Raw genomic sequence first — 19,635 nt, 5'->3', positions numbered from 1 at the left:
TTTTGTGGTTTTTTGTGGGGATATTTGTGCTTTTTTCAGGGAATATTTGTGGTTTTGGGGTGAATTTGGGTTTTTTTGTGTTTTTTGTGTTTTTTGTGGGGATATTTGTGTTTTTTCCAGGGAATATTTGAGGTTTTCAGGTGAACTTGGGGTTTTTTGGTTGTTTTGTGGGGTTTTTCTGTTTGTTTTTTGGGGATATTTGTGTTTTTTCTAGTGGATATTTGAGGTTTTGGGGTAAATTTATGGGTTTTTTGGGTTTTTGTGGTTTTTTTTGGTTTTTTGACCGCCCCAGAGACGCTGCTGGACACGCGGCTGGAGACGAGCGAGCTGCGCTGGACCGTGCACCCGCCGGGGGAGGGGCAGGTGACACACCTGGGGACACCTGGGGGGTGGGGACACACCTGGGGACATTGGGGACACCTGGGGACATTGGGGACACACCTGGGACACACCTGGGACACACCTGGGGACACCTGGGGACATCGGGGATACACCTGGGGACACACTTGGGGACATCACAGACACACCTGGGACACACCTGGGGGGGTGGGGACACACCTGAGACACACCTGGGGGACATCGGGGACACACCTGGAACAGACCTGGGGATGTCACAGACACACCTGGGACACACCTGGGACAGCTGGGGACACCTGGGGACATTGGGGACACACCTGGGACACACCTGGGGGCATCACAGACACACCTGGGGACACCTGGGACACTTGGGGGGGTGGGGACACACCTGGGGACATTGGGGACACACCTGGGACACACCTGGGGGGGTGGGGACAGACCTGGGGACATTGGGGACACCTGGAACAGACCTGGGGACGTCACAGACACACCTGGGACACACCTGGGGACATTGGGGACATTGGGGCCAGCGCCGCTCACCTCTCTGTCCCCCCCGTGTCCCCCTGTCCTTGTCCCGTGTCCGTCTGTCCCTGTCCTGTGTCCGTCTGTCCCTGTCCCTGTCCCTGTGTCCGTGTGTCCCTGTCCATCCGTCCGGCAGTGGGAGGAGCTGAGCGCGCTGGACGCCGAGCTGGGCGGGGCCGTTCGCACCTTCGAGGTCTGCTCGGGGCGGGGCGGGGCCGGCCCCGCCCACAACGACCGGAGCCCCGCCCACAATAGCTTTAGCCCCTCCCATCACAGCTTTAGCCCCTCCCACAACAGCTTTAGCCCCGCCCACAATGACTGGAGCCCCGCCCAGAACAGCCTTAGCCCCGCCCACGACGGGCGTGGCCCCGCCCAGAACAGCCTTAGCCCCGCCCAGAACAGCCGTGGCCCCGCCCAGAACAGCTGGCTGCGCTCGCGCTGGGTGCCGCGCGGCGACGCCACCACGGTGCTGGCAGAGCTGCGCTTCACCGTGATGGCGTGTGACGGCCTGGGGACACCGGGGGGGACACCGGGGGGACACGGGGGACACGGGAGACACGGGACACGGCCAGGGACAGGGACAGTGACGGCCTGGGGACACCGGGGGGGACACGGGGGACACAGGACAGGGACAGGGACAGCCTGCCCAGGACACAGGGGACAGCTGGGGCAGCTCAGGACACACCTGGGGACACACCTGGCGACAGCCACCTCGATCTCCATGGCAACGGCCCCCGAACACCTGGATCTCCATGGAAACAGCCCAAAACTCACTGATCTCCATGGAAACCGCCCCGAACCTGTTGATCTCCACGGAAACGACCTCGAACTCTTCAATCTCCATGGCAACCACCATGAACTCCTTGATCTCCGTGGAAACTACCCCAAACTTGGTGATTTTCTTGGAAACCACCCCAAACCCATCGATCTCCATGGCAACGACCATGAACCCCTCAATCTCCATGGAAACCAACCCAAACTTGTCGATCTCCATGGAAACGACCCCAAACCCATCCATCTCCACGGCAACCACCCAAAACCTGTTGATCTCCATGGAAACCAACCCAAACTTGTCAATCTCCATGTAAACGACCCCAAACCCATCGATCTCCATGGCAACAACATCGAACTCCTTGATTTTCATGGAAACCACCCCAAACCCATTGATCTCCATGACGACCACCCCGAACCCCTCGATCTCCATGGAAACGACCCCGAACCCCTCGATCTCCATGACGACCACCATGAACCCCTCGATCTCCATGAAACCACCCTGAAACCCTCGATCTCCATGGAAACCACCCCGAACCCCCCGACCTCCACGACAGCGACGCCCCTCCCCAGCTGTTCCACCCGCGGGGCCCCGCCCGGCGCCGCCGCGCCGCGCCGCGCGCCTGCAAGGAAACCTTCTCGGTGTTCTACCACGAGTCGGACGCCGACACGGCCACGGCCACCTCGCCGCCCTGGATGGAGAACCCCTACGTCAAGGTGGACACCGTGGCCGCCGAGCACCTGGCGCGCTGGCCGGGGAGCGGCGGCGGCGCCGGGCCGCGGGGCCGCGTCAACCGCAAGGTGCTGCGGCTGGGCCCGCTGAGCCGCGCCGGCTTCTACCTGGCCTTCCAGGACCTGGGCGCCTGCATGGCGCTGCTCTCCGTGCGCCTCTTCTTCCGCCGCTGCCCGGCCGCCACCGCGCGCCTGGCGCGCTTCCCGGCCACCGTGCCCGCCGAGCTGGTGGCGCCCGTGGCCGGGGCCTGCGTGCCGGGCGCCGTGCCGGCGGGCGAGGGCCGGCCGCTGATGTACTGCCGCGAGGACGGGCGCTGGGCCGAGCCGCCCGCGCTGGGCTGCGTCTGCGGGGTCGGCATGGAGCCGAGCGAGGGGACGGGGTGCCGGCGTGAGTTTGGGGCGATTTGGGTGGTTTTGGTGTGTTTGAGGGGATTTTGGGTGGTTTTGGGGTGGTTTCTGGTGTGACATGGGCACTAGGCCGAGCCGCCCGCGCTGGGCTGCGTCTGCGGGGTCGGCATGGAGCCCAGTGAAGAAACGGGGTGCCGGCGTGAGTCTGGGGGATTTGGGGTCTTTTGGGTTGATTTTGGATGTTTTTTGGGGGTTTTGGGGTGGTTTTGGGGTGTTACAGGGTGTGGGAAGGGCGCTGGGCCGAGCCGCCCGCGCTGGGCTGTGTCTGCGCCGTGGGGATGGAGCCGAGTGAAGGGACGGGGTGCCGGCGTGAGTTTGGGGCGATTTTGGGTGGTTTTGGGGTGGTTTTGGGGTGTTTGGGTGGTTTTGGGGTGTGTTTGGGGTGTTACAGGGTGTGACACGGGCGCTAGGCCGAGCCGCCCGCGCTGGGCTGCATGTGCGCGGTGGGGATGGAGCCCGGCGAGGGGACGGGGTGCCGGCGTGAGTTTGGGGTGATTTCAGGGGATTTTGGGGTGTTTGAGGGATTTTGGGTGGTTTTGGGGTGGTTTTGGGGTGTTAAAGGGTGTGGAACGGGCGCTAGGCCGAGCCGCCCGCGCTGGGCTGCGTGTGCGCCGTGGGGATGGAGCCCGGCGAGGGGACGGGGTGCCGGTGTGACTTTGGGGTGATTTCAGGGGATTTTGGGGTGTTTGAGGGGATTTTGGGTGGTTTTGGGGTGTTTGAGGTGTGACATGGGCATTAGGCCGAGCCGCCCGCGCTGGGCTGCATGTGCGCGGTGGGGATGGAGCCCGGCGAGGGGACGGGGTGCCGGCGTGAGTTTGGGGGGATTTTGGGTGATTTTTGGGATTTTGGGGTGTTTTGGGGTGTGTCTGGGATTGGTTTGGGGGTGTTTTGGGCTGCTTTAGTGCATTTCAGGGTGTTTTGGTGTGTTTTAGGGTATTTTCCTGTATTTTAGGGTGTTTTTTGGGTATTTCAGTGTGTTTTAGGGCATTTTGGTGTATTTTGGGGTGTTTTGGTGTGGTTTTGGTGTCTTTTAGGTTGTTTTGGTGCGTTTTAGGGTATTTTACTGGTTTTGAGGTGTTTTAGGGTATTTTGGTGTTTTTTGGGGTGTTTTGGGGCTTTTTAGAGTGGTTTTGGTGTGTTTCAGGGTGTTTTGGCGTATTTTGGGGCGTTTTTGGCGTTTTAGAGTGGTTTTGGTGTGTTTTAGGCTATTTCCCTGTACTTTAGGGTGTCTTTTGGGTATTTCAGCGTGCTTTTGAGGCGTTTTAGGGTATTTTGGTGTATTTCAGGGTGTTTTTGGATATTTTACTGTGTTTTTGGTGCATTTCAGGGTATTTCAGCGTGGTTTTGAGGTGTTTTAGGGTATTTTGGTGTATTTTAGGGTATTTTGCGGATATTTTATGGTGGTTTTGGTGCATTTTAGGATATTTTGGTGTGGTTTTGGTGTGGTTTTGGTGTGTTTTAGGGTATTTTGGTGTGTTTTGGTGAGGTTTTGGTGTATTTCAGGGTGTTTTTTGGATATTTTACTGTGTTTTTGGTGCATTTCAGGGTATTTCAGCGTGGTTTTGAGGCGTTTTAGGGTATTTTGGTGTATTTTAGGGTATTTTGCGGATATTTTATGGTGGTTTTGGTGCGTTTTAGGATATTTTGGTGTGGTTTTGGTGTGGTTTTGGTGTGTTTTAGGGTATTTTGGTGTGTTTTGGTGTGGTTTTGCTGTATTTCAGGGTGTTTTTTGGGTATTTCAGCGTGGTTTTGAGGTGTTTCAGGGCATTTTGGGGTGGTTTTGGGACATTTTACGGCGTTTCAGGCCATTTCCCCGTACTTTGGGACATTCCGGGGGGGTCTCCGGCCCCTCCCCGGTGACCCCCCCCCCTTGTCCCCAGCCTGCCCCCCCGAGACGTTCAAGGCGGAGGCGGGGGGGGGTCGCTGCCGGCCCTGCCCCCCCCAGAGCGAAGCCCCCTCCCCCGGCGCCGCCGCCTGCCCCTGCCGGGCCGGCTTCTTCCGCGCCCCCGGAGAGGGACCCCCGGACCGCTGCTCCGGTGCCGGATCTGGGGGGATTCGGGGGGATTCGGGGCATTTTGGGGGGGATTCAGGGCGTTTTGGGGGATCTTGGGGGGATTCGGGGGGATTTGGGGTGTTTTAGGGGGATTCGTGGGAATCTTGGGGGGATTCGAGGGGATTTTGGAGGGGATTTGGGGGGCTTTGGGGCATTTTGGGTGGGATTCAGGGCGTTTTGGGGGGATCTTGGGGGGATTCGGGGGGATTTGAGAGGGATTTGGGACATTTTGGGGGGATTTGGGGCATTTTGGGGGGGATTTTGGGTGGGATTCGGGGTGTTTTGGGGGGATCCTGGGGGGATTTGGGGCATTTTGGGGGGGATTTGGGGTGGATTTGGGGTGTTTTAGGGGGATTTGGGGGGATTTTGGGGCATTTTGAGGGGATTTGGGGCATTTTGAGGGGATTTGGGGCATTTTGGGGGGATTTGGGGGGATTTGGGGTGGATTTGGGGTGTTTTAGGGGGATTCGTGGGAATCTTGGGGGGATTCGAGGGGATTTTGGAGGGGATTTGGGGGGATTCGGGGCATTTTGGGGGGATCTTGGGGGATTCGGGGGATTTGAGAGGGATTTGGGACATTTTGGGGGGATCTTGGGGCATTTTGGGGGGGATTTTGGGTGGGATTCGGGGTGTTTTGGGGGGATCCTGGGGGATTTGGGGCATTTTTGGGGGGATTTGGGGGGATTTTGGGGCATTTTGGGGGGATTTGGGGGATTTGGGGCATTTTGGGGGGATTTGGGGGGATTTTGGGGCATTTTGGGGGATTTGGGGCATTTTGGGGGGATTTGGGGGGGATTTTGGGTGGGATTCGGGGTGTTTTGGGGGGATCCTGGGGGGATTTAAGGGGATCTTGGGGGATTTGGGGCATTGGGGGGGATTTTGAGCAGATTTGGGGGGAGTTTGAGGGATTTTGGGGGTGTTTGGGGAATCTTGGGGGGTTTGGGGGGATTTTGGAGGGGATTTGGGGGGATTCAGGGCGTTTTGGGGGGATCTTGGGGGGATTTGGGGAGATTCGGGGGGATTTGGGGTGGTTTGGGGGGATTTCGAGGGGATTTGGGGGGGATTTGGGGCGTTTTGGGGGGATTTTGAGGGAATTTTGAGGAGATTTGGGGGGTTTTGGGGGGGGTGCGGCGCGATTTGAGGGGATTTTGGGGGCATTTTGGGGTTTTTTTTTGAGAGGGATTTGGGGTGTTTTGGGGGGATTAAGGGCATCTGGGGGGGATTTTGGGGGGGGTTCTGGGTGGTTTTTGGGGGTCTCGAGGGGGGGGTTTGGGGGTCTCAAAGAGAGGGCATTTTGGGGGTCCTGGGGGAGCATTTTGGGGGTCTCAGGTGCGATTTTGGGGGATCCTGGCTGTGTTTCCCTCCCGGGTTTGTTTTGGGGGGGGGGTCCTTGGTGAGTTTCTCCCCAAGGGGGATTTTTGGGGGGTCCTGGGTGGTTTTTGGGGGTCCCGGGGTTGAGTTTCTGTCCTGGGGGATTTTTGGGGGGTCCTGGGTGGTTTTTGGGGGTTTCAAGGGGGGGATTTGGGGGTCTCAAGAGGGGGGATTTAGGGGGTCCCAAGGGGGGATTTGGGGGGGGGTCCTGGGTGGTTTTTTGGGGGTCCCGGGGTTGATTTGGGGGGGTCCTGGCTGTGTTTCTGTCCTGGGGATTTTTGGGGGGTCCTGGGTGGTTTTTGGGGGTCTCAAAGGGGGGATTTGGGGGTCTCAAAGAGGGGGGATTTAGGGGGTCCCAAGGGGGGATTTGGGGGGTCCCGGGTGCTTTTTTGGGGGTCCCGGGGTTGATTCGGGGGGGTCCCGGCTGTGTTTCTGTCCTGGGGATTTTTGGGGGGTCCTGGGTGGGTTTTGGGGGTCTCAAGGGGGGGATTTGGGGGGTCCCAAGGGGGGATTTGGGGGGTCCCGGTGTTGATTTGGGGGGTCCCGGCTGTGTTTCTGTCCTGGGGATTTTTGGGGGGGGGGGTCCTTGGCGGATTCCCCCCCCCCAGCGGCGACTCGGGTGGCCCCCCCTGACCTCGCCCCCCTCCCCAATTCCGCGCAGCGCCCCCCTCGGCCCCCCGCGCGCTGGCGGCGCAGGTGAACGGCTCGGGGGTCCGCCTGTCCTGGAGCCCCCCCCGGGCGGGGGGCGAGCGCCCGGACCTGCGCTACCACGTGGGGTGCCGGGCGTGCCCCCCGCCCCGGGGCGCGCCCCCCGCCTGCGGGCCCTGCGCCGGCCTGGCCTGGACGCCCCCTCCCCAGGGGCTGCGGACCCCCGCGGTCAGCGCGGCCGGGCTGCGCCCCCGCCTCACCTACAGCTTCCGGGTCAGCGCCCGCAGCGGGGTCACCCCCCCCGGGACCCCCGAGCCCCCCGCGGCCGAGATCAACGTCACCGCGGGGGCCGACGGTGAGACCCCCGAAACAGCCCAAAAATAACCCTAAAACGGCTCAAAACGGCCCAAAACAGCCCAAAATACCCCAAAAACCCACCCAGAGACCCCCTAAAACCCACCCAAACCCCCCCCCGAGGCCCCCGCGGCCGAGATCAACGTCACAGTGGGGGCCGACAGTGAGACCCCCGAAACACCCCAAAAATAACCCTAAAACGGCTCAAAACCGCCCAAAACAGCCCAAAATACCCCAAAAACCATCCCAAAATACCCCCAAACCCCCCCCCCCGGGACCCCCGAGCCCCCCGCGGCCGAGATCAACGTCACCGCGGGGGCGGATGGTGAGACCCCCGAAACACCCCAAAAAACAGCCTAAAACGGCTCAAAACAGCCCAAAATACCCCAAAATACCCCCAAAACCCACCCAGAGACCCCCTAAAACCCACCCAAACCCCCCCCCCCCCGAGCCCCCCGCGGCCGAGATCAACGTCACGGCGGGGGCCGACGGTGAGACCCCCAAAATACCCCAAAAACCCCCGAGACACCCCAAAATCCCCCCAAACAGCCCCAAATCACCCCAAGAAATCCACAAAAAAACCCGAAAATCCCCAACCCCCCCGGGACCTCCCAAAAAACCCCAAAAATCTGCAAAATCACCCCAAAACCCCCCAAATCCCTTCCCAAAAAAACCCAAAAAAACCCCAAAATCACCTCAAAAACCCCCTGGGACCCCCCAAAAACCCCACCCCCCCCCAAAAAAAACCTCCAAAAACCAAAATACCCCCCCAAAACCCCCCCAAAAAACCCCAAAACCACCCCAAAACCCCCCTCACCCCCCTCAAAAAACCCCAAAACCCCAACATCACCCCAAAAACTCCATGACCCCCCCCAAAAAACCCCTAAAAACCCCAAATCCCAAAAAAAAAACCCCAAAAAACTCCAAAACCCCCAAATCCCCCCCAAAAAAAAACCCAAAATCCCTCCCAAAAACCCAAAACACCCCCTAAACCACCCCCAAAAAACAAAAAAAAAAAACCCAACCCCCCCCACCCCCCAAAAAAAAACACCAAAAACCCCCCCAAAACCCCCTGGGATTCTCCCAAAAACCCCAAGCCCCCCAAAAATCGCCCCAAAACCCCCCCATAAAACCCAAAAAAACCCCAAAATCACCCCAAAACCTCCCGAGAGCCCCACAAAAACCCCAAAATCCCCCGAAAAACCCAAAACCCCCCAAATCACCCCAAAGTCCCCCCAAAAAACCCAAAACCTCCCCAAAATCACCCCAAAACTCCCTGAGACCCCCCACAAAAACCCCCAAAATCCCCCCCAAAAAACCCAAATCCCCCCAAACCCCCCCAAAACCCCCCCAAAACCCCCCCAAAAACCCCTCAAAAAAAACCCCAAAAACCCCAAAAACCCCAAATTCACCCCTGCCCCCCCCCCGCCCCCCCAGTGCCGCCCCCCGTGTGGGACGTGGTGCGCGTGGGGGAGGGGCCCGGGGGGGTCACCCTGGCCTGGCCCAGCCCCCCCCCGGGCCCCCCCGGGCCCCCCGTGCTGGACTACGAGGTCAAGTTCTACCAGAAGGTGGGAGGGGGCGGGGGGGCGGGGGGGATTTGGGGGGGTTTTGGGGGGTTTGGGGGATTTTTGGGGATTTTAGGGGATTTTAGGGGATTTTTCGGGGGATTTGGGGAGGGTTTGGGGGGGTTTTGGGGGGGTCTTGGGGGGATTTTTGGGGATTTTGGGGGATTTTTGGGGATTTTGGGGGGATTTTGGGGGATTTTGGGGGATTTTTGGGGATTTTTCGGGGGATTTGGGGAGGGTTTGGGGGTCTCGGAGGGATTTCAGGGGAATTTGGGTGGGATTGGGGGGATTTTGGGGGGGTTTTGGGATTTTGGGGGATTTTTGTGGGATTTTGGGGGGAATTTGGGGGCATTTTTTGGGGGTCTGGGGGGATTTTAGGGGATTTTAGGGGATTTTTGGGGATTTGGGGAGGGTTTGGGGGGGTTTCGGGGGGTCTTGGGGGGATTTTTGGGGATTTTGTGGGATTTTTGGGGATTTTTGGGGGGATTTTTGGGGATTTTTGGGGATTTTTGGGGATTTTTTGGGGATTTGGGGAGGGTTTGGGGGTCTCGGAGGGATTTCAGGGGAATTTGGGTGGGATTGGGGGGGCACGAGGGGGATTTTGGGGGATTTTGGGATTTTTGGGGGGATTTGGGGAGGGTTTGGGGGGGTTTTGGGGGATCTTGGGGGGATTTTAGGGGGATTTGGGTGGGATTGGGGGGATTTTGGGGGCTTTGGGGGGATTTAAGGGGGATTTTGGGGGATTTAAGGGGGATTTGGGGGGGATTTGGGGTATTTTAGGGAGGGCTTGGGGGGATTTGGGGAAATTTTTAGGGGGTCTGGGGGAGATTTGGGGGATTTGGGGGGTTTATTTGGGGGTTTATTTGGGGGGTTTATTTGGGGTATTTTTGGGTTTCTTTTGGTGAAGTTTTTGGGGTTTAATTTTGGGTTAATTTGGGGGTTTTCGGTCAATTTTGTGTTAATTCGGGGTGGTATTTCTGGGTTAATTTGGGGTTTTTTGGGGATTTAATTTTGTGTTAATTTCAGGGTTTTGGGGTTAATTTTCTGTTACTCTGGGTTGTATTTCTGGGTTAATTTCGGGTTACTCTGGGTGGTATTTTTGGGTTAATTTTGGGTTTTTTGGGGTTAATTTGGGGTTTTTTGGGCTGGTATTTCTCTGTTAATTTGGGGTTTTTGGGCTGGTATTTCTGTGTTAATTTGGGGTTAATTTGGGGTTAATTTGGGTTAATTTGGGGGTTTTTGGGCTGGTATTTCTGTGTTAATTTGGGGTTTTTTGGGTTAATTCGGGCTGGTATTTCTGTGTTAATTTGGGGTTTTTTTGGTGTTTATTTTGTGTTAATTTGGGCTGGTATTTCTGTGTTAATTTGGATTAATTTGGGGTTTTTGGGCTGGTATTTCTCTGTTAATTTGGGTTTTTTGGGCTGGTATTTCTGTGTTAATTTGGGGTTAATTTGGGCTGGTATTTCTGTGTTAATTTGGGTTTTTTGGGCTGGAATTTCTGTGTTAATTTGGGGTTAATTTGGGTTAATTAGGGGTTTTTTGGGCTGGTATTTCTCTGTTAATTTGGGGTTAATTTGGGCTGGTATTTCTGTGTTAATTTGGGTTAATTTGGGTTTTTGGGCTGGAATTTCTGTGTTAATTTGGGGTTAATTTGGGCTGGTATTTCTGTGTTAATTTGGGTTTTTTGGGCTGGAATTTCTGTGTTAATTTGGGTTTTTTGGGCTGGAATTTCTGTGTTAATTTGGGGTTTTGGGGCTGGTATTTCTGTGTTAATTTGGGTTAATTTGGGTTTTTTGGGCTGGTATTTCTCTGTTAATTTGGGTTTTTTGGGCTGGTATTTCTCTGTTAATTTGGGGTTTTTGGGCTGGAATTTCTGTGTTAATTTGGGCTGGAATTTCTGTGTTAATTTGGGGTTTTTGGGCTGGAATTTCTGTGTTAATTTGGGGTTAATTTGGGGTTTTTTGGGCTGGTATTTCTGTGTTAATTTGGGGTTAATTTGGGTTAATTTGGGCTGGTATTTCTGTGTTAATTTGGGGTTTTTTTGGGTTAATTTGGGCTGGTATTTCTGTGTTAATTTGGGTTTTTTGGGCTGGAATTTCTGTGTTAATTTGGTTTCTCCCCCCGCCCAGCTGGGGGGGCGGCGAGGGGCCCCCCCAGTTCCTGACGGTGCCGCGGCCGCGGGCGGAGCTGGGGGGGCTGCGCCGGGGGGGGCTCTACGGGGTGCGGGTGCGGGCGCGCTCGCCGGGGGGCTACGGCGACTTCGGGCCCGAGACCACCGTCAGCATCCCGGGCAGTGGTGAGGGCAAAAACACCCCAAAAACTGCCCCAAAATACCCCAAAATCACCCCAAAATACCCCAAAATCACCCCAAAATACCCCTCAAATTCCCCCGAGACCACCGTCAGCGTCCCGGGCAGTGGTGAGACATGAAAATACCCCAAAAACTGCCCCAAAATACCCCAAAATCACCCCAAAAACTGCCCCAAAATACCCCAAAATCACCCCCAAAAACTGCCCCAAAATACCCCAAAATCACCCCAAAATAACCCTGAGACCACCGTCAGCGTCCTGGGAGCTGGTGAGGGCAAAAAACACCCCAAAATACCCCAAAATACCCCAAAAACCACCTTAAAATAGCCCAAAACCACCCTGAAATACCCCAAAAATACCAAAAACTGCCCTGAAATATCCCAAAATTGCCCCAAAATAACCCTGAGACCAACGTGAGCATCCCGGGCAGTGGTGAGGGCAAAAAACACCCCAAAATACCCAAAATACCCCAAAAACACCCAAAAACACCCCAAAATCACCCCAAAATACCCCAAAATCACCCCAAAATACCCCAAAAACTGCCCCGCAATACCCCAAAAACACCCAAAAACACCCCAAAATCACCCCAAAATACCCCAAAATAACCCCAAAATAACCCCGAGACCACCGTCAGCGTCCCGGGAGCTGGTGAGGGCAAAAACACCCCAAAATACCCCAAAAACTGCCCTGAAATACCCCAAAACTGCCCCAAAATAACCCTGAGACCACCGTCAGCGTCCCGGGCAGTGGTGAGACATGAAAATACCCCAAAAACTGCCCCAAAATACCCCAAAATCACCCCTAAAAACTGCCCCAAAATACCCCAAAATCACCCCCAAAAACTGCCCCAAAATACCCCAAAATCACCCCAAAATAACCCTGAGACCACCGTCAGCGTCCCGGGAGCTGGTGAGGGCAAAAACCCCCCAAAATACCCCAAAATACCCCAAAAACACCCCCAAAAACCACCCCAAAATACCCCAAAATACCCCAAAAACTGCCCCAAAATACCCCAAAACCGCCCCAAAATAGCCCTGAGACCACCGTCAGCATCCCGGGCAGTGGTGAGACATGAAAATACCCCAAAATCACCCCAAAATCACCCCAAAAACACCCAAAAACACCCCCCAAATCCCCCCGAGACCACTGTCAGCGTCCCGGGAGCTGGTGAGAGCAAAAACACCCCAAAATACCCCAAAAACCACCTTAAAATAGCCCAAAACCACCCTGAAATACCCCAAAAATACCAAAAAACTGCCCTGAAATATCCCAAAATTGCCCCAAAATAACCCTGAGACCAACGTGAGCATCCCGGGCAGTGGTGAGGGCAAAAAACACCCCAAATACCCTGGAAATACCCCAAAAACTGCCCTGAACTGCCCCAAATCTCCCCCAATTTCCCCCAAATCCCCCCAAACCTCCCCCAAAATCCCCCCCCAAATCCCCCCCAAACTTCCCCAAATCCCCAATTTTCCCCCAAATCCTCCAAAACCCTTCCCAGGACCCCCAAAATCCCCCCCCCAAAACCCCTCAAATCCCCCCAAAATCCCCCCCAATTCCCCCAATTTTCCCTCAAATCCCCCCCAACCCCCCCCAAATCCCCCACAAACCCCATCCCAGCACCCCCCAAATCCCCCCCAAATCCCCTCAAATCTCTCCCAAATCCCCTGAAATTCCCCAAATCCCCCCTAAATCCCCCCGAAATTCCCCAAATTCCGAATTTCCCCCTAACCTCCCCCAAATCCCCAAATCTCCCCCCAAAACCCTTCCCAGGACCTCCCAAATCCCCCAAATTTCCCCAAATCCCTCTAAAATCCCCCCATTTTCCCCCAATTTTCCCCCAAAACCCCTCAAACCCCCCAAAATCCCCCCCAATTCCCCCAATTTTCCCTCAAATCCCCCCCAAACTTCCCCAAACCCCCCCAAATTTCCCCAAATCCCTCTAAAATCCCCCCAATTTCCCCCAATTTCCCCCAATTTCCCCCAATTTTCCCCCAAACCCCCCGCCCCCCCAACTGCTGTCCCCACAGAGGGGTCCCGGGGGGGTCCCGGGGGGGGCCGTGGCCGGAGCCGCTGCCCTGGGGGGGCTCCTGGTGCTGGCGCTGCTGGGGGGGGCCCTGCTCGGCCTCAGGTGAGCCCCGGGGGGGTCTGGGGGGAATTTGGGACATTTGGGGGGATTTGGGGGGATTTCGGGACATTTCGGAGAGATTTGAGGGGATTTGGGGGGAGATTCCGGGGGGTTTGAGGGGGATTTGGGGGAGTTTGGGGGAGAATTTGGGATTTTGGGGGGATTTGGGAGATTTGGGGTGAATTTGGGGGATTTAGGGGAACTTGGGGGGAATTTGGGGCAGATTAGGAGCGAATTGGGGGAATTTGGGGGGGATTAGGGGTTCAAAAATGGGTCTGGGGGTCTCTCAGGGTGGATTTGGGGGGTTCTGGAAGGGTTTGGGGGGATTTTGGGGGGATTTGGGGTCCCTGGGGTGGATTTTGGGGTCCCTGGGGGGTTTTGGGGGGGATTTTTGGTTGGATTTTGGGGTGTTTTGGGGTGTTTTGGGTGGGTTTGGGGGCATTTTGGGGTATTTTGGGGTGGATTTTGGGGGGTTTTGGGGTGTTTTGGGTGGGTTTGGGGTATTTTGGGGTGGATTTTGGGGTGTTTTGGGCGGATTTTGTTCTGTTTTTGGATGTTTTGAGTGGATTTTGGGGTGTTTTGGGTGGATTTTGGGGTGTTTTGTGGTGTTTTGGGGTGTTTTGTGTGGGTTTGGGGGCATTTTGGGGTATTTTGGGGTATTTTGGGGTGGATTTTGGGGTCCCGGGGGTCTCCATCCCCCCCTGTCCCCGCAGGCGCTGGCGGCTCCGGGCGGAGAAACGGCAACGAGACCCCGGGGGGCGCGGTAAGGGCACCCCAAAACGGCCCCAAAATCGCCCCAAAATGGCCCCAAATATCCCTAAAAATGACCCCAAATGTCCCCTAAAATGTCCCCAAAAATAGCCCCAAATGTCTCTAAAAATGTCCCCCAAATGTCCCCAAATATCCCTAAAAATGTCCCCAGAAATGGCCCCAAATATCCTTAAAAACGGCCCCAAAACTGTCCCCAAAAACGTCCTCAAAATTGTCCCAAAAATGTCCCCAAAAATGTTCCCAGAAATGGCCCCAAAAAGCCCCCAAATGTCTTCAAAAATATCCCCAAAAATGTCCTCAAAATTGTCCCAAAAATATCCCCAGAAATGTCCCCTGAAATGTCCCCAAATGTCCCTAAAAATGGCCCTAAGAATGTCCCCAAATGTCCCCAAAAATGTCCCCAAATATCCCCAAAAATGGCTCAAAAATGTCCCTAAAAATGACCCTAAAAATGTCCCCAAATGGCCCCAAAACCGGCCCCAAAAATGTCCCTAAAATGTCCCAAAAAATGTCGCCAAATGTCCCCAAATATTCCTAAAAATGTACCCAAAAAGTCCCCAGATATCTCCAAAAATGGCCTGAAAAATGTCCCAAAATGTCCCTAAAAATGGCCCCAAAAATGTCCCCAGGTGACCCAGGTGACCCCGGGTGTGACCCCGGGTGACCCCAGGTGTGACCCCAGGTGACCCCGGGTGTGACCCCGGGTGACCCCAGGTGTGACCCCAGGTGCCCCCAGGTGTGACCCCAGGTGACCCCAGGTGACCCCAGGTGTGACCCCAGGTGTGTCCCTGTCCCCGCAGGTGACCCCAGGTGTGACCCCAAATGACCCCAGGTGACCCCAAATGACCCCAGGTGTGACCCCAGGTGTGTCCCTGTCCCCGCAGGCGGCGTGTTCTACATCGACCCCCTGACCTACGAGGAGCCCGAGGTGGCGCTGAGGGACCTGGCCCAGGAGATCGACGTCACCTGTGTCACCATCTGCGAGGTCATCGGGGCAGGTGAGACCCTGGGGGACACCTGGGACACACCTGGGGACACACCTGGGGACACCTGAGACACACCTGGACACAGCTGGGGACACCTGGGACACACCTGGGACACACCTGGACACACCTGAGACACCTGGGACACACCTGGGACACACCTGGGGACACCTGAGACACACCTGGGGACACACCTGGGGACACCTGGGACACACCTGGGACACACCTGGGACACACCTGGACACACCTGAGACACCTGGGACACACCTGGGGACACCTGGGACACACCTGGGGACACACCTGGGACACACCTGGGGACACCTGGGACACACCTGAGACACCTGGGACACACCTGGGGACACCTGGGACACACCTGGGGACACACCTGGGACACACCTGGGGACACCTGAGACACACCTGAGACACACCTGAGACACACCTGGACACACCTGGGCACAGCTGGGTACAGCTGGGGCCGCGGTTTGGGGGCATTCGGGGCATTTTGAGGGGTCTCACCTGGCCCAGGTGAGCTCGGCAAGGTGCGGGTATTTTTTGGGTGGATTAATCCATGTTTTGGGTGCGTTTATCCACATTTTGGGTAATTTCGGGTGCATTTCTCTGGATTTCGTCCCCAGGTGAGTTTGGCGAGGTGTGGGTGGGTTTGGGGTATTTTTTGGGTGCCTTTATCCACATTTTGTGTAATTTTGAGTGCATTTACCCAGATTTTTGGGTATTTTGGGTAATTTCGGGTGCATTTATTCACATTTCTCGTTGCCAGGCGAGTTCGGCGAGGTGTGGGTATTTTTGGGTGGATTTATCCATACTTTAGGTGCATTTATCCACATTTTGGGTGGATTTATCCATATTTTGAGTGCATTTACCCAGATTTTGGGTCATTTCGGGTGCATTTATTCACATTTCCCATCCCCAGGCGAGTTCGGCGAGGTGTGGCTGGGGTTTGGGTGTATTTATCCACATTTTGGGTGCGTTTATCCACATTTTGGGTATTTTCGAGTGCATTTACCCGGATTTTGGGTCATTTCGGGTGCATTTCTTCACATTTCCCGTCGCCAGGCGAGTTCGGCGAGGTGTGGCTGGGGTTTAACTGGATTTTGGGTGCATTTATCCATATTTTAGGTGCATTTATCCACATTTTGAGTGGGTTTATCCACATTTTGGGTGCATTTATCAGGATTTTTGGGTGCATTTACCCGGATTTTGGGTAATTTCGGGTGCATTTATTCACATTTCCCGTCGCCAGGCGAGTTCGGCGAGGTGTGGGTGGGTTTTTGCTTGGGTTTAACTGGATTTTGGGTGCATTTATCCATATTTTAGCTGTATTTATCCATATTTTAGGTGCATTTATCCACATTTTGGGTGGATTTATCCATATTTTGAGTGCATTTTCGGTAATTTCGGGTGCATTTATTCACATTTCCCATCCCCAGGCGAGTTCGGCGAGGTGTGGCGCGGGCGGCTGGCGCTGCCGGGCCAGCCCGAGGCCGAGGTGGCCGTCAAGACGCTCAAGGGCGGCGCGGGCGAGCGGCAGCGGCGCGAGTTCCTGCGCGAGGCCGCGCGCATGGCGCAGTTCCTGCACCCCAACGTGCTGCGGCTGCGCGGCGTCGTCAGCGCCGGCTCGCCCGCCATGATCGTCACCGAGTTCCTGGAGCACGGCGCGCTCGACGCCTTCCTCAGGGTGGGGACACCGAGGGGACAATGGGGACGTTGGGGACATTGGGAAGATTGGGGACATTGGGGACACTGGGGACACCAAGGGGATTTGGGGACATTGGGAAGATTGGGAGGACTGGGGACATTGGGGGGATTGGGGACATTGAGGGGACAATGGGGACATCAGGGACATTGGGGACATCGAGGGGATTTGGGGATGTTGGGGACATTGGGGACATTGGGGACATTGGGGACATTTGGGGGATTTGGGGACGTTGGGCACCCGCCATGATCGTCACCGAGTTCCTGGAGCACGGCGCGCTCGACGCCTTCCTCAGGGTGGGGACACTGGGGACACCAAGGGGACATTGGGGACAATGGGGACATCGAGAGGATTGGGAACATTGAGGGGACATTGGGGACATTGGAGGGATTTGGGACATTGGGGGGATTGGGGACACCGAGGGGACAATGGGGACATTGGGGACATTTGGGGCGCTGGGGACATCGGGACATCGAGGGGATTTGGGGACATTGAGGACATTGGGAAGATTGGGGGGATTTGGGGACTTTGGGGACATTGGGGACATTGGGACCCCGCCATGATCGTCACCGAGTTCCTGGAGCACGGCGCGCTCGACGCCTTCCTCAGGGTGGGGACATTGGGGACATCGAGGGGACAATGGGGGCGTTGGGGGGATTGGGGGCGTTGGGGACATTGGGGGGATTGGGGACATTGGGGACATTGGGGACAATGGGAGGATTGGGGACATCGAGGGGATTGGGGACATTGGGGACATTGGGGACACCGAGGGACAATGGGGGACATTGGGGGGATCTGGGACATTGGGGACAATGGGAGGATTGGGGACATTGAGGGGACAATGGGGACATCGGGGACATTGGGGGCATTTGGGGGATTTGGGGACATTGGGGGTGTTGGGGATGTTAGGGGGATTGGGGACTTTGGGGGCGTTGGGGACATTGGGGACATCGAGGGGACAATGGGGACATTGAGAGGATTGGGGACATTGAGGGGACACTGGGGACATTGGAGGGATTTGGGGCATTGGGGACAATGGGGACACCGAGGGGATTTGGGGACATTGAGGGGACAAAGGGGACATCGGGGACATTGGGGGCACTGAGGGGATTTGGGGGCATTGGGGGTGTTGGGGGCATTGGGACCCCGCCATGATCGTCACCGAGTTCCTGGAGCACGGCGCGCTCGACGCCTTCCTCAGGGTGGGGACACTGAGGGGACAATGGGGACATTGGGGGGATTTGGGGACATTGGGAAGATTGGGAGGATTGGGGACATTGGGGGGATTGGGAAGATTGGGGGGATTTGGGGACTTTGGGGGCGTTGGGGACATTGAGACCCCGCCATGATCGTCACCGAGTTCCTGGAGCACAGCGCGCTCGACGCCTTCCTCAGGGTGGGGACATTGGGGACACTGAGGGGACAATGGGGGCGTTGGGGGCGTTGGGGGACATCGGGGACATTGGGGACACCAAGGGGATTTGGGGACATTGGGGACATTGGGAAGATTGGGAGGATTGGGGACATTGGGGACATTTGGGGACATTGAGGGGATTTGCGGACTTTGGGGACATGGGGGACATTTTGGGGGATCGGGGACATTTTGGGGACATCGGTCACTCCACACCTTCCTCAGGCCACAGGGGCACGAGGACATGACCCCCCCGTCCCCTTTGTCCCCCTGTGACCCCTGCGTGACCCCTGTGTGACCCCGGTGTGACCCCAGGGCCGGGAGGGGGACGCTGTCCCCGCTGCAGCTGGTGGCCATGCTGCGCGGCATCGCCGCCGGCATGCGCCTACCTGGCCGAGGCCGGCTTCGTGCACCGCGACCTGGCCGCGCGCAACATCCTGGTGGACGCGCACCTCGTCTGCAAGGTCGGCGGGTTTGGGGGGATTTGGGGTGATTTCAGCAGGTTTTGGGGTGATTCTGGTGGTTTTGGGGGGATTTCGGGGGGTTTTGGGGGATTCTGTTTGGTTTATGGGGTGATTTCGGGGGGTTTTGGGGCACACAACATCCTGGTGGACGCGCACCTGGTCTGCAAGGTGGGACCTCTGCAGGTTTTGGGGGGATTTGGGGTGATTTGGTGGTTTTGGGGAATTCTGTTGGATTTTGGGGTCATTCTGTTGGGTTTCGGGGTGATTTTGTTGGATTTTGGGGGCATTCCCGCGGTTTTTGGGATGATTCTGTTGGATTTTGGGGTTCTGTTGGATTTTGGGGGGGATCCTGTTGGGTTTTGGGGGGATTCCGTTGCATTTTGGGGTGATTCTGTTGGATTTTGGGGGTTCTGTTGCATTTTTGGGATGATTCTGTTGCATTTTTGGGGGGATTCTCTTGGATTTTGGGTGGGTCCTGTTGGATTTTTGGGGTCATTCAGTTGGATTTTGGGGTTCTGTTGGATTTTTCAGGTCATTCTGTTGGATTTTGGGGTTCTGTTGGATTTTGGGGTCATTCCGTTGGGTTTTGGGGTCACTCCGTTGGGTTTTGGGTCCAGGTGTCCGACTTCGGGCTGTCGCGGGCGCTGGATGGGACAGGGACAACGACCCCACCTACACCAGCTCCCTGGTGAGACCCCCGGGAGCGGGACTGGGGCGTTCCGGCGGGGTTTGGGGCAATGTCAGCAGGTTTTGGCAGATTCCAGTGGGTTTTGGGGGGATTTTGGGGGGTTCTGGGGATTCCAATGGGTTTTGGGGGGATTCCAGCGGGTTTGGGGGGGATTTCAGTGAGTTTGGATCTTCCTGGGTGGTTTGGGTTTTCCTGGGGGTTTTTGGGGTTTCCTGGGAGGTTTGGGGGTTTCCCAGAGGATTTGGGATTTCCCAGGTGGTTTTGAGGTTTCCCAGATGGAAATTTGGGGTTTCCTGGGCGGGGTTTGGGGTGTTTTGGGGTTTCCCAGGTGGTTTTGAGGTTTCCTGGGTGTTTCGGGGGTTTCCTGGGCGGGATTTTGGGATTT

General features: G+C 56.4%; 1 protein-coding gene across 1 annotated transcript; it reads left to right on the top strand.

The window, feature by feature from the left end:
• The first annotated feature begins 1,538 nt into the window (after positions 1–1,538).
• On the top strand, positions 1,539–19,254 carry LOC135292314 (ephrin type-B receptor 4-like). The gene is made up of 11 exons (XM_064406528.1): positions 1,539–2,770; positions 4,671–4,826; positions 6,876–7,217; positions 8,654–8,784; positions 10,949–11,077; positions 13,122–13,222; positions 13,933–13,982; positions 14,875–14,988; positions 16,422–16,697; positions 18,414–18,562; positions 19,180–19,254. The coding sequence occupies exons 1-11, from the start codon at positions 2,347–2,349 to the stop codon at positions 19,252–19,254; spliced, it is 1,947 nt and encodes a 648-aa protein (XP_064262598.1). The 5' UTR covers positions 1,539–2,346.
• The last annotated feature ends 381 nt before the right edge of the window (positions 19,255–19,635 follow it).

This window comes from Passer domesticus, unplaced genomic scaffold (assembly GCF_036417665.1).
Source record: "Passer domesticus isolate bPasDom1 unplaced genomic scaffold, bPasDom1.hap1 HAP1_SCAFFOLD_291, whole genome shotgun sequence".
Taxonomy (NCBI): domain Eukaryota; kingdom Metazoa; phylum Chordata; class Aves; order Passeriformes; family Passeridae; genus Passer; species Passer domesticus.
The sequence above is the reverse complement of the archived record's forward strand: the minus strand, read 5'-3'. Positions and strand labels throughout refer to the sequence as shown.